This window comes from Grampus griseus, assembly GCF_964374135.1.
Source record: "Grampus griseus genome assembly, chromosome: 5".
Lineage (NCBI taxonomy): Eukaryota > Metazoa > Chordata > Mammalia > Artiodactyla > Delphinidae > Grampus > Grampus griseus.
Window position 1 is genome coordinate 128,048,676 of NC_138998.1, and position 13,896 is coordinate 128,062,571.

The window sequence follows — 13,896 nt, forward strand, 5'->3', positions numbered from 1 at the left end:
CTGGAAGAATCTTCCTACTATTTTTGCCACAAATGATAAGAAGTTGCATCCAGGATAAACAATTAAGTGACCCAAGACCTGAGAAGTTCAAGTCAATGTGTTAAGAAATGGGAGAGGGGCTTCCCTGGTGGCGCAGTGGTTGAGAGTCCGCCTGCCAATGCAGGGGACACGGGTTCATGCCCCGGTCCGGGAAGATCCCACATGCTGCGGAGCGGCTGGGCCCGTGAACCATGGCCGCTGAGCCTGCGCGTCCGGAGCCTGTGCTCTGCAACGGGACAGGCCAAAACAGTGAGAGGCCCGCGTACCGCAAAAAAAAAAAAAAGAAAAAAGAAATGGGAGAGAGCACGATCTAGTACACAGGGCATGGGCCTAGGTGACAGACTAGTCTGGATTCAAATGAGCTGCACACATCGTTATCAGCTAGGATAATACAAATCTACCTCACGGGACTACTGTGAGAAGTAAATGACCAAGTATCACAAAACCTGGCATGTCACAGGTTTTCAATACATAATTAGTCACAACTCTCTTTTATAAAGCCAGGTATGGATTTTGGAGTTAGAAGACTTGAAACCTGGTTCAAAAATCAAATCCCATCCCTTGCAAGTTCCAGATAAGAAAAACAACAAAAATTATTACTCTAATTTCCATTGTTGTTTTTGGACAGATTCACTCTATGAGTAAAGTAAAGAGCAGGCTAATCTCCTCGACCTCAACTGCACGTGGAGTTCGCTCACCACGAGAGGTGTTCCAGCTTTCTTCCACAGAGCACAATATTCTCCTCTGCTAGTAACTGTACTCAGCTGAGGGCTCACAATCAAAACTGATACAGGAATTATGCAAGTCCTTTCAGGCCATTTTGTACAGGTCACACTGCTACCTACAATTCTACACCATTTCCTGGAATGGGGGAATTTTTAAATCCTTTTGAAATTCAACATTTGAAGCTCCACTTGCTGGGAAAAAAAATTATTGCCCTATACAAAGGTAGATTGATTCAAAGTTAATTGAAAATTCAGAATCCTTGATGAAACACAAGACTCACTTAACCATTTTCTTTAGGGTTATGTGCCATAGGATGCGCTTATATTGATGTCATGCCAACTAGAGTAACATCTTATATCAAATTCTGCTCTATTGCTAACAAGACTACAGCAAGATATTCAGTATGATTCCATTTGATTTGCAATTTAACATTCATCTCTTAAGTGTCCTCAAGTTTCTCATTGCTAAAATAATTAAAAGGAGCTGAGGATTTTTGATTCTTTAAAGATTTAGATTGAAGTATAATCAAAATTATTTCAAAATTACATTTTAATTACTTCAAGGTTTATATGTATTTATCTGAATGCTCATATATACTTACTTATTTTCTCAAGCTCATTATTTTCTAGGACTATTTCCTTTTTCAGTGCAACTAATATCATTTTGCTCAATAATGCTGAAGTACACAAATGGCTGGGAAGTTTCTTTGTATCTTGTTCTTTAAAATCTGTTTTGAAACACTCATAATTCAAACTCAGTCTTCCTTCTAAAAGAGGTCTATGCAACCACTATAAAAAAAGAATACATTAAATTATACACAAAAGCATTCAATAGTTCAATTAATTACTACTTCTGCAATTAAGAAGGGAACAAAAATAAAGTTATTAAAATATCTTCAAAATGTTATTAGAATAACTTCAAAAATGAAGCTATTGCTAGTTTACTAGTAAAACCACAGAAGCCTAGAAGTTTGGTTTCTACGAACAGAAATTATCAACGTGTGTGTTTCTTTAGGATTCCTTCAGGACAGAACAAGGTCTTATTTACCTTGTACCATGGCAACTGCCAAGTGTCAACTGGTAACTTGCAAACAGCAAACACCCAACACAGGAGCATTCAAAGGCAGAAACGCAAAGTAAGATACTCATTTCATTTACTTTTTTTCTTCCCCAGAATAAAATTAAAATATTTAAGCTTGCATGAAATCCAAACTTCAGAATAAAATAAGTACTCTCCAATCTCAAACATACCTGCATAGGAAGAGACTGTCTCATCTTTTCCCATTCGCTGTTGTCTGGCATTACACTTTCTATATAAACTCCCAGAAGATAAGTATCTTCACTCTCTAGAAGCGCATTTAGCAAATCATCAACAGCAGACAAGAGGACCTGAAGACTGAAAATAATGCAAATAACTTAACCACTACAGTTATGTTATAACCAATTTGAATATCCTGGTATACATTAAATACCCTACGGAAGATAGGGTATTTAATGAACAAAAAAGACAATTCAAAATAAAAGTAAATCGTCTCTCTCTCCACCCTCCCCTCGTGACTTACACACAATCAAACAGGGGATTTTATCCAACATTTTATAATTGAAATCAAGTGCTGCTTCTAGTTCAGAAAGAAGGTGAATGACCTATTTCAGATCAGATATTTCTGAAATATAGCTACTTTATTCCATTAAAAGAGTATGATAATCAGAAAAAGATTTAACCCAACCCCAGTAGCTCTGGATGCATTCTCTTAGTTTTCATTTTTATATATGGATTTAGGCATGAAATGTGAAATACATCTGCAATTCAACGCCTTACAACAGTGGCTACCAGATTCCCCCCAAAAATAAACAATGAAGGACAATCATTGTCCGTGGTGGCCATAAGAGTTTACAGTTACAATCCATACCAGCCTAAGACACAGGACAGCACCCCTATCACATCACTAACCATAAATTATTATGGTCAAAACAAATCACTCTCCAATTAATTGAGCTTAAATGCATGATCATTAAAACAAAATCCTTTTGAAAAAATCTGTTTGGATCTTCCCTTAGAATCCTGTAGATTTCTTACATAACAAGTCTTTTTTTTTTTTTTTTTTTTTTTTTTTTGCGGTACGCGGGCGTCTCACTGTTGTGGCCTCTCCCGTTGCGGAGCACAGGCTCCAGACACGCAGGCTCAGCGACCATGGTTCACGGGTCCAGATGCTCTGCGGCATGTGGGATCTTCCCGGACCGGGGCACGAACCCGCGTCCCCTGCATCGGCAGGTGGACTCTCAACCACTGTGCCACCAGCTAAGCCCAACAAGTCATTTTTCATAGGCATTCACACTAATCATAGAACCTTATTAAGGACAATGATCAATTACTAAAGAGACACTCTGCAACTGAGCACAAAAAAAGGTTACCTTGTGATATCCAATGATGAAGACTGAACTTGGTTTTTCAGCCACAGAGCAGATAAACGTAGGAAGGTACTCTGTTTATATGTGTCGCCAGTTTGATGGACCAATAAATTCACACCAGAGAGCCAAGTATTTTTCAGTTTACTGATAAGAAAGTCTAAAATCAAGATGTCAACAGTGATTCATAATCCCTATGAAGTAACTATAATCAGTACAAAATGTCTGAAAGAACTCATTGCAGATCTGAGATTTGTAAGGTACCATTAAGAAAACATAAAATTACTATTCAACGGCTAAAACAAAATAACTATGTCATAAATACACAATAATGTAAGCTAACTCATGCCATATAAATGTAAAAATGCTAAGATTTTTAAAGTCAGCTTTTTTCTGCTCTGAACTTATTTATAAGAGAGTTGACCTTTTGGAGATATAAAAAATATTATACCATTTTCAAATAGAAAAGTTAGTATTAAAGAAAGGGTTGGGGAGGAGGCTTTTCCATTAAAACCTTTTTTTTTTTAAGAGTATTTTTTACATTCCTTTCACAAATAAGTCTGAATTAACATATAAGACAGGAATATAGTCCTTAAAAAGGGAATCTCAATTTCATTTTACTATACACCAAGATTGAATGTCTTTAACTATAAGAGAAGAAGGTATTAATGTCCCCCTTTATAAATATGGAAACTGAGGCAACAAGAAATTAAGCAACTTGTGAGAGCTACTGAGTGAAGGAGCTAAGATGCTAACTCACCTATCATGGCCCCTTTCAAAACCGTTTCCTTGATATCAAGTAAAAACTTTAGACATAATGTCTACATACACCTTTAACTTGGTTTCTAAAGCTGAAAGTGTTTAAGATTTGTAGTCCTTTACTCAAAATGCTTTCAAAGTTCAAACACATTATGATTCAATTAATAAAGCCTGGGCACTTACACTATGAAGATCAGAGCTGGAGATTCCCAACAAAACATTTGAGCAGTAGGCTATTACCTGGCAAATGTGTTTTTTCTTTGCTCTCAGCACACAACTGAAAGAGAGTTAACAATAAATCTTCAGATGATGGCATTAGCAAGCATCCTTTTGCTGAGCTGAAATAGTTATAGGCCACATCACAGATAAAAGACACTGATGAGTCATTATTTTCAGCTTCTGACAATTTCTTTGCTTTGGATAAAGTTTCATGAAGTTTAACAATAATTCTTTCAACATATACTTCTCCAATCAAGTAATCTACAGAAAAAAATTCAAACAGACAAAATACAAGAAATATTAACAGTGTGTTTTCCTTTTTTTAATCTTTGTTTTTAATTTTTTAACCAATGTATTTTAATACTTTACTTGGGGTTAACATTCCATCTTGGTCTCGCCATGTGTTTTTTTTTTTTTTAAAAAGTTGCTTATGTTTTATATAAAAGAAAATCACATCAACAAATCAATCTGTTCCCCACACATAAAAGCCCTCACATTAAAAAAAGCTATTTTAAATTAAGTAAAAAAGCAATGCTAGACAAAATTAGAGTGAATGGCTAAATTCAAAACCCTTTAAAATATAAAACTAAAAGTATTAAATATCTTCCAAGTCATGTTACAGAGATTTATAAACATTTAGGGTGCTTACAAAATTCAGATATTTGAGTGAACTAAATCTTGTTATTCTCAACTAATATTATGCAAACTGAGCAGCATGGAATCCTCCCAAAAGGTGAAAAAACTACTCCCTCCCTACTAAAAAACAAAAGCCATATTTTTACCTACCATTTTTAACATGTTGGGATAATACCAAGCTTAAAAGAGACCATCTTTCTGAGAAGTAAGATTCAGAAGGTACTGTGGATTCCAAGTCCTTATTACAAAGATGATCTGCCAAGGTTACCAATTTCTCGCCAAGGATATCTCCTTTTAGCCAAGGAGTTACTAAAGCATGTTTATCTGAACTAGAACATGCCTAAAACCATAAAATTAAAGCAAAGATTAGAAGCAAGATCAAAAAGTAGACTTGCCAAAATATTACTTGTACCGTATTACCTCCTTTCATCATCGTGGCCTCAACATCGTCCCCCATGCCTCCTCCTCAAGTTCTAAGAAGGCTGGTATCTTCCCTATTCCCCACTAAGCCTTGCTTATGTATGCTTCCATGCTTTGTTCATTCTATCTTCCCAACCATAAATATTCCCCTTCTTCTTTATTTATGAAAATCACATCCATTATTTGAGATTTAGTATAAATCCCACCTGCTTTGTGAAGTCTCCCCCATCCATGCCAGCCCATACTCATCATTGCTTTTCTCTGAATCTCTAGAGCACTCACTAGGTTGTATTATTATTTATAATGTTTCATCTGTGTATGTGTTATTTCCAATGAAACTGTAAGTTCCTTGAGAGCAGAGACTGTCTTAAACTTCTTTGATACCTGCTATCAACACTGCAGATATATTCAATGAATAATGAATGAACTTTAAAGACAGATTTTAAAATGCTCTACAAATATTAAATTTTTGTTCATTAATTTTGCTAAAGAACAATTAACATATAATAGTGGTAAATTACTTCAATATGAACAATGGGACTTATCATTTGCCCAAATCTTCTGAAATAGTTACTGGGGTAGATAGCTGACAGCAACTGGTTTATTTTCGTGGGGTGGGGAAGCAAGGAAAAAAACTGTAAATCCACCCCCAAAAGCATGGTGATCCATGTTCCCAGAGCTTCTTTTGGTTTAAGGGCTGAGAAGAAAGGAATTTGCAACTTGGCTCATTTCAAAGCAATCTGGAAAAAAAAAAAAAAATCCAAGTGCAGATTGGGTAGTGCCCCCAAAACTGTTTTATCTCCTTATTTAAAAAATTGTAGGTAATGAGAGCTTCTATTTTAGTCCAAGCTTTACCACTATTCTGGCTTTATGACCTTAGACAAAGCTCTTAACCAAAGCTCTTAACCAACCTGGGCCTATTTCCTAATTTGAAAAATGAAGGTTAACTTAGAAAATCTCTAAGGTTCTTTCTGGTTACAAAAGTCAGGTTTGTTTTTAAGGAAGCTGACTTTAGGACTCTGCTCATAAAGTATGATGTTGCATAAAAGCAAGAAAAACTAGAACTTAGATGGCTATAATATTGGCTTTCCTACGATAGCTTACCAAATAAAACCAATCTATTTTATAGAATCCTACAGAATCCAAAAAGCAAACTTCTGAATAAAATGTCTCTCAGGTTAATAAGACATGAAGTCCAACTTCTCAATGTTTTAACATATCCACAGAAAGAATCTAACAGGGGTTAGGGAGACTAGTTAGTCACAGAAGTACAGGAAGCAAACACTGGCTATGAACTTCCAAACACTGCCCAGGAAGAGTCTTCCAAACAGATGTACCTGAACTACAGATGTACCTGAACCTGGCAGGTACATTCCTAAGTTGGAAATGGATATATCCATCTTTATCTTATCAAATTATTAACTATATACTTTTGCTCTGATTCTAGACTTATCAAGCAGCTTTCTCATAATCTGGCTTTTCACGTAGCCTGCCTATAGGGAGAGGAGGTACTGAATAAAGTAATTCAAAATGGTGTGCCAGTAAGTTATATTTCCCATTGAAAAAGAGTAAATTAATACTCTGTATTTATTTTGTAAAAATAAACTATTGGGGGAAATAGGGAGTTATTGTTTAATGGGTATAGTTTCTATTTTACAAGGTGAAAAAGTTCTGGAGATTGGTTGACCAATAATGTGAATAAACAACACTACTGTACGCTTAGAAATGGTTACTCTGGCAAATTATATGTTTTTTTCAACATAATTTAAAAAGACAGAAAAAAAGAAACTTGTAAATTAGAGTTATGTAAGTAAAATTTTAAAATAATGAAAAAATTCTTTAAGAAAAGGAAGACTTTTAGGCAGCTAGCCATAACATTTCTATGGTTGGAAAAGTGTTACATTATATCATTTACATCTTCATTAGGAAAGAATACTTAAGCCATTTAAAAATTTTTCTGAATTATGTTTCTTGATTTCTTTGTATTATTTTCATCACTAATTTTCTTACTTAGTCAAATGGCAATTAAATAAAGGTGGGAAGACTTTAGTTTGCCTGTATAGTATTCCAGGGTAAAACAAACTTAATTTCCTGATGCGTTCTACTCAAAGCTAGAACCATTCAATCCATTTCTACAGAAGAAAAAATAACTAGGATAACAGCAGAAACCTTAGTTTAAAAGATAAACTAAGATAAATGCTTAACTCTTCCTCTGTTACCCACTAGGGAAGAGACGCTGGATCTTCCAGAACCTGTTCATTCTTCCCTGATACTCCTAACCAGAAAAATAATACTATAGAAAGGTGAACACCATGGCTTCTCAAATTATGAGAAGAAAGTTACAATAATAAGGAAGTTCTCTAACAGAGACACCTAATCACATACCATTATGTGAATATAGCTGTGGTTTAATTTTTGTATACCTATAAATACAAAAAAAAAAAGAGAAAAATCTCTAAGATACCTTTTCAATGACCTGAAGAATAGAATTCCATTTCAGATCCACCTAAAAGAAGAAAAAGAGAAACAATCTGCTAGAAAAAACAGTAACTGGTAAAATTTTTTATAAGTAAATGAAGTGACCATGGAACCACTACAAAACTAAAACATTTTTTTAGCAAGTCCAGCTTTAAAAAGTATGGACTGAAAGAACTTACCCTTTTATTACCAAGCTTTTGTCATCTTAACATATTTACTCTTACTGAACAGCTACCCAGAAGTCTCACATACTTCCCAATCCCAATCAAGAATATATTGTCTTTAAACTGACATTCATAGTTAAGAAACAGTCCCCAAATAACTCCCATACAGGTCTCGTTCTACTCATCCATAATCAGTGTGCCAGTGTAAACCATTATAGTTTAAAAAGATACAGGGAACTCCCTGGTGATCCAGTGGTTAGGGCTCCATGCTTCCACTGTAGGGGGCACGGGTTTGATCCCTGGTCGGGGAAGAAAGACCCTGCATGCAGGCATGCATGAATGAATGAATAAATGAAAATAAAAAGATACAGAACAGTAATACCTCAATTAGATCATCCAAGACAGCTTTTCTTTCCATATGACTATCACAGCAACAAAGGGCACTGTACAAAATGTCCACCAAGAAACTAGCATCCTTCCTTTGATCTTCATTTAGCCAACCTATTACTTTCTGGTATAAAAACTGTATCGCGGGATTTTTTTGTGCCAGTTTGGCTATTTCAAGAGGTTTGGCTTTGACAATACTCTGTTTTTCATCACCTAACAGCACTTTAAATACTTGGCTTGAAGAGAAGGAGTTGAGCAGAGTGGAAAGAAACCTTAGATGTTGCTCTGACTTTTGTTCATTGACATAATTAACACTCATTTCTGCTAGTTTACAGACTAAGTCTTCCAAAGGTTTTTTCCTTAGGGGTGATATAAGGTCTGAGCAACTGTGAGTGAGAGAAGGTTCAGCCATTAATTCAGAGCCTCCACTATTCTCTCCTTCTGAGGAGACATATTTCTCATCCTCTTTATTACTTTCAGGCATCTCATCAGCAAATCTAACCTTACCAATGTTTTTTTTATTTAACTTCAAGGAGCTCTTTGGCTTCTGAAGGACCTGTAATAGGTTAGAAACACCCAAAACTGACTTAACATCGGTTTCAGGCTCATTGATTTTCTCAACACAGATCTCTGACAGTCTTTCCCAGAAATTCAGTAGCACTTTCTCCAAACTGTAAGCTGTTTTATCATCTTTATCCAAATCTGCTTTGGCTTCCCATGAACTTAAAGTTTCTGCCAAATGGTTAAATAGCTGCTCATCTTGCAATCTTGGGTCTTTGAGAACTGCATCAATAAAAGGAATCAACTAAAAGAGAAGGTAGACATATTAAAGTTCAGTTGTCAGGGAAAATGAAATTTAAACAAGGTATTTGTAAAACATTATAAATTTTCATATTTAATAACTGAAAAACATGAATTTTTTCCCAGAACTATGAAAAGAGTTAATTTGAACCTGAAAATCATCTCCATATCATTCAGAGAGCCTAACGATTTCACTGTATCTCCCCGAATTACTTCTTTTTTATGATATAATTGACGAAGATCATTGGTCATCAACTCTTTGGATCTTCTGAACTTATTCAAAGTGTTTTGCTTTTTTCTAAACCAATATGAAAGACATATAGGACCCACAGAATTCAGAATGCTTTCTCTTAAATTACAAAGATAAGAGAAATTAACTATCTGAGACATCAACTAGGATCTAGGCTTATGTAATCATATTAATTTCCTACCATAAGGAACCATATTCCAGGACCCGCTCTCATCACTAGTTCTAAAAGCCAAGCACAATTGCTCACAAAAGGATAAATGTACTACATATTTTAGAAGGAACAAGATGATTATAATATAAACTAAAATACAAAATGTTGAAAATTGCATCTTCTAAATTGTTTTGCATTGTGACTCTCTAAAACAGAGTTTGTAGAACCAGAGAGTGACAAGTACTTAGGCATTATGGTATCATGATAACAACTAACAATACAGAAATTTTCGCTTATTGGTCAGCAATACACATTACCTAATTTGTAAATCATAAAAATGAAATCTTTACAAGGAAGGCTAATTAATAAAAATGGCAACAAGACACAATGAGCTTGATTCTTTATAGTTAGTGTGCAAAGGCACTGATGATTTTTACATTATAAATACCTGATCATTGACGAGCATCTCTTCTATCTCTTCCTCACCTAAGTTTTGCTGCATTATAAAACGTAAGCATTCAAAAAAAGCAGATATTACTGCTGAGCACTCTGAAAAGCTGGTTTTGGTTCTTTCTGTTGATAGCCTAAGAAATAATAAATACCTGTGGCTTATTCCTTCATGAAAAAGAAAATAAGCAATACAAAAATACCAAAATAAAGGCATGGAAAAGAATTTCTAAAAATAATTTCTTCAATGAAAAACTAAGAACAACCAAAATACAGCCCGATTAGAATATAAACTTGAAGAACTATGAAAAATAGCATATCTTCAAAAATGTATCAACAAAAGATAACATATTTATTTTCTATTCATGGACCAATTCATGTGCAAATTTCAAAGAGAGGACTTAACCAAATAAAGATAATACTGTAGTGGAAAAAAAAATTTTAATCATTAATAAAACTGGGTATCTTTTACTAAGTTCAACAAATACGCTGAAATGACGTTTTAAGTGTGACTTTAAACAGCTATTATATTTAAGTTAATGGAAAAGTTCACTGGTTCATTTTCTGCACTTGGGCATTTGTATTTATCAACATACCAAAAAATGGGTCATTGAAAAAGAGCCTATTTCCACCTAAGGGCCTTGCCATAATTTATCTCACTTTCTGCTGCATACTACCACTGAAGTGTTGAAAGTACCCAAAAAAAGAATTCCAATTGTAATTCTCTGAAAACTTTAAAAGTGTTTAATGAACAGCAAAACAATTTGGGGAAATTTACATATGATAATAACAAGTATGTCGTTCTGCCCATTTATGAAAATAAGAAAAAATCTATTTTGCTTTAAAGGTCAAGAATTTAAATTCCTTACCCTGCAACTAGGGAGGTGAGAAAATTTTTGAAGAAATCCAACTTTGGATCTGTAATAGACTGAGGGAGTTTGCTGATAAATGGCAGAAGATAAGGATATATGACAGCAGCCAGACCCCGACCTCCTTCACGAACCATAGCTGACAGCTTGGGAAACACACTTTTTTTTGCATTTACATGAAGCCAACAGTCCTTCCCAAAAAAAAAAAAAAAAAAAAAAAAAAGATTATAATAATAATTAGAGATCATAAACATACATTTCCCAATTAAGAGAGAAGACATATAGACTCTCAAAAATAAAAATCAAGTATTCTAACTAAAGAGGGTCAAAATCTCTCACCACCATTAAAAACTAAAAGTCTGAAATTATAAGAAATTTATTACATTTAGTAATTGTGTATACAACATACTTCCAGGACAATATTGATCAGAAATAACTATTTAGGGACTTCCCTGGTGGTCCAGTGGTAAAGAATCCACCTTACAATGCAGGGGACGTGGGTGTGATCCCTGGTCAGGGAACTAAGATCACACATACTGCGGGGCAACTAAGCCCGCACGCCACAACTACTGAGCTCGCACACCTCAACTAGAGAGCCTGTGTGCAGCAAACTACAGAGCTTGCACACACTGGAATCCGTGTGCCACAACTACAGAGCCCACGTGCCCTGAAGCCTGCGCACCGCAACTAGAGAAGAGAAAACAACCCGCACGACATAACTAGAGAGAAGCGCGCACATAGCAATGAAAGATCCTGCATGACTCAATGAAGATCCCACGTGCTGCAACTAAGGTCTGAGGCAGCCAAAAAAGAAGTAATATTTAACTGAAAAGACTTCTATAAAAGCTGCTTTCTAAACAAACAAAAAAAAAAAACCTGCTTTCTAAAAGGGACAGCAATATTTAATCTTAAATATAATATTCAGATATGTTGATTTCATTGGGCCATATAAGTTTTAAAGGATATTGATATTGACTAAACTGAAAGTAAAATAAAAATGCTATACCATTTTATAGTCAGTTTAAGATTTATACAAAGCTTTGGATTAAATATTTTATTCCCAGGAAAGCACTTTTCTAGCAAGTTTTAAATATTACAATCTGATAGGCTCTCTCACATGGTATCTAAGGCTTCTAAAATACAACTAAGAAGACAAATATTCCCAGCTGTACTAAATGTACCTCTTTAACCTACCTCAATAGTTGTAAGTGTGTAAAGCACAGCTTCCCAGAGAGCAGGGCATACAATGGGGTCACTGTCATCAATGCTAAGAAGGACAGATGGGCTCACTTTGGATGCTTCATCTTTCATTAACTGTGGAGTACGCTGGCACAAAGCAGAAACTAACTCAAAATAGGCTGAGCGGATCTGAAAGAAAAAATGGAAAGCTGAATTAAACTAAAGCCTAGTCAAGGTATGATAAAATTTTATTTATGGTAATGGCAGGTAGGCTATTCATACTAACCCTTCCATTAATAAAACTAAAGAGGCTAGAAAAAATACTTTTTAAAAATCTGAAGACCACCACAGAGCTTAAAAGACATTAGGAATTACCAAGCCAAAAGTGAAGGCAGAAAGAATTCAACTTTCTATTTCTTTGGCTCAAGCAAATACAAATCCTCTCTAGTGTAAGAAGCCTTCATCTGGGGGCTCAAATTACCCCTATGAATATACTAGTCAGCACAAAGTTAAATACAGCCAAACAAAAAATAAGACACCATGAGCCACTATGCAGAAACAAAAGATAACACAGAGACCTGAGGCTTTAAATCTTATAATTATCTATCAGTTACAAGCTCCATATCAACAATGTTTATTATATTTAAAGAAACAAAAGTTTAAAGAAATTTGAACGGAAAACGATCTTAGAAAAAGCACAGCAGATCTGAAAAAGAACCAAGCACAATTCCTAAACTAAAAATAAATACACAAATAAATAAGAGCACAATTCATAGTTTAACAGCGTCATACTCAACATTAAGAGTTTACAACTATTTCCATTAAAGTAAGAAACAAGAAAAGGAAGCCCGCTACCACCACTTCTATTCAACGTGGTACTGAGAACCTAATTAATACAGAGAAAAGGGGAAAAAAAGAAACTAGAAAGTAACCCAAATTACTGTTTATAATCATAGCAAAATAAAAGGCTATAAAAAATATTCCAAAAAATCTAAAGACAGGACTTCCCTGGTGGCACAGTGGTTAAGAATCTGCCTGCCAATGCAGGGGACATGGGTTCGAGCCCTGGTCTGGGAAGATCCCACATGCCATGGAGCAACCAAGCCCGTGCACCACAACTACTGAGCCTGCGCTCTAGAGCCTGTGAGCCATGACTACTGAGCCTGCACACCACAACTAGTGAAGCCTGCGTGCCTAGAGCCCATGTTCCGCAACAAGAGAAGCCACTGGAATGAGAAGCCCGCGCACTTCAATGAAGAATAGCCCCCGCTCGCAGCAACTAGAGAAAGCCCACGCCCAGCAATGAAGACCAAAAGCAGCCAAAATATAAATTAATTAGTATTTTTTTTTTAAATTTAGGAAAAGGAAAGCTAAAGACAAATAATAAGAACAGGAGGAAGAGGAGCTTCAAGATGGCGGAGGAGTAAGACATGGAGATCACCTTCCTCCCCACAGATACATCAGAAATACATCTGCATGTGGAACAACTCCTACAGAACACCTACTGAACGCTGGCAGAAGACCTCAGACCTCCCAAAAGGCAAGAAACTCCCCACGTACCTGGGTAGGGCAAAAGAAAAAAGAAAAAGCAAAGACAAAAGAATAGGGACGGGACCTGCACCAGTGGGAGGGAGCCGTGAAGGAGGAAAGGTTTCCACACACTAGGAAGCCCCTTCGCGGGCAGAGACTGCGGGTGGCGGAGGGGGAAAGCTTCGGAGCCACGGAAGAGAGCGCAGCCACAGGGGTGCAGAGGGCAAAGCGGGGAGATTCCCGCACGGAGGATCGGTACCGACCGGCACGCACCAGCCGGAGAGGCTTGTCTGCTCACCCGCCGGGGTGGGCGGGGCTGGGAGCTGAGGCTCGGGCTTCGGAGCTTAGATCCGCAGGGAGAGGACTGGGGTTGGCGGCATGAACACAGCCTGAAGGGGTTAGTGCACCACAGCTAGCCAGGAGGGAGTCCGGGAAA

At 36.2% G+C, this 13,896-nt stretch overlaps 1 protein-coding gene across 4 annotated transcripts in view; it reads right to left on the reverse strand.

Moving 5' to 3' along the window:
- LTN1 (listerin E3 ubiquitin protein ligase 1) overlaps positions 1–13,896 on the reverse strand; it is a 65,777-nt gene that overhangs the window by 27,431 nt on the left and 24,450 nt on the right. For all 4 annotated transcript variants that reach the window (XM_082654439.1, XM_082654438.1, XM_082654437.1 and 1 more), the window contains exons 7-16: positions 11,946–12,119; positions 10,752–10,942; positions 9,884–10,019; positions 8,229–9,038; positions 7,669–7,710; positions 4,935–5,124; positions 4,170–4,409; positions 3,177–3,330; positions 2,016–2,160; positions 1,367–1,553 (exon numbers count right to left, since the gene is read on the reverse strand). In XM_082654439.1, coding sequence (XP_082510565.1) covers positions 1,367–1,553; positions 2,016–2,160; positions 3,177–3,330; positions 4,170–4,409; positions 4,935–5,124; positions 7,669–7,710; positions 8,229–9,038; positions 9,884–10,019; positions 10,752–10,942; positions 11,946–12,119 — 2,269 coding nt within the window. The remainder of the gene's footprint in view (positions 1–1,366; positions 1,554–2,015; positions 2,161–3,176; positions 3,331–4,169; positions 4,410–4,934; positions 5,125–7,668; positions 7,711–8,228; positions 9,039–9,883; positions 10,020–10,751; positions 10,943–11,945; positions 12,120–13,896) is intronic.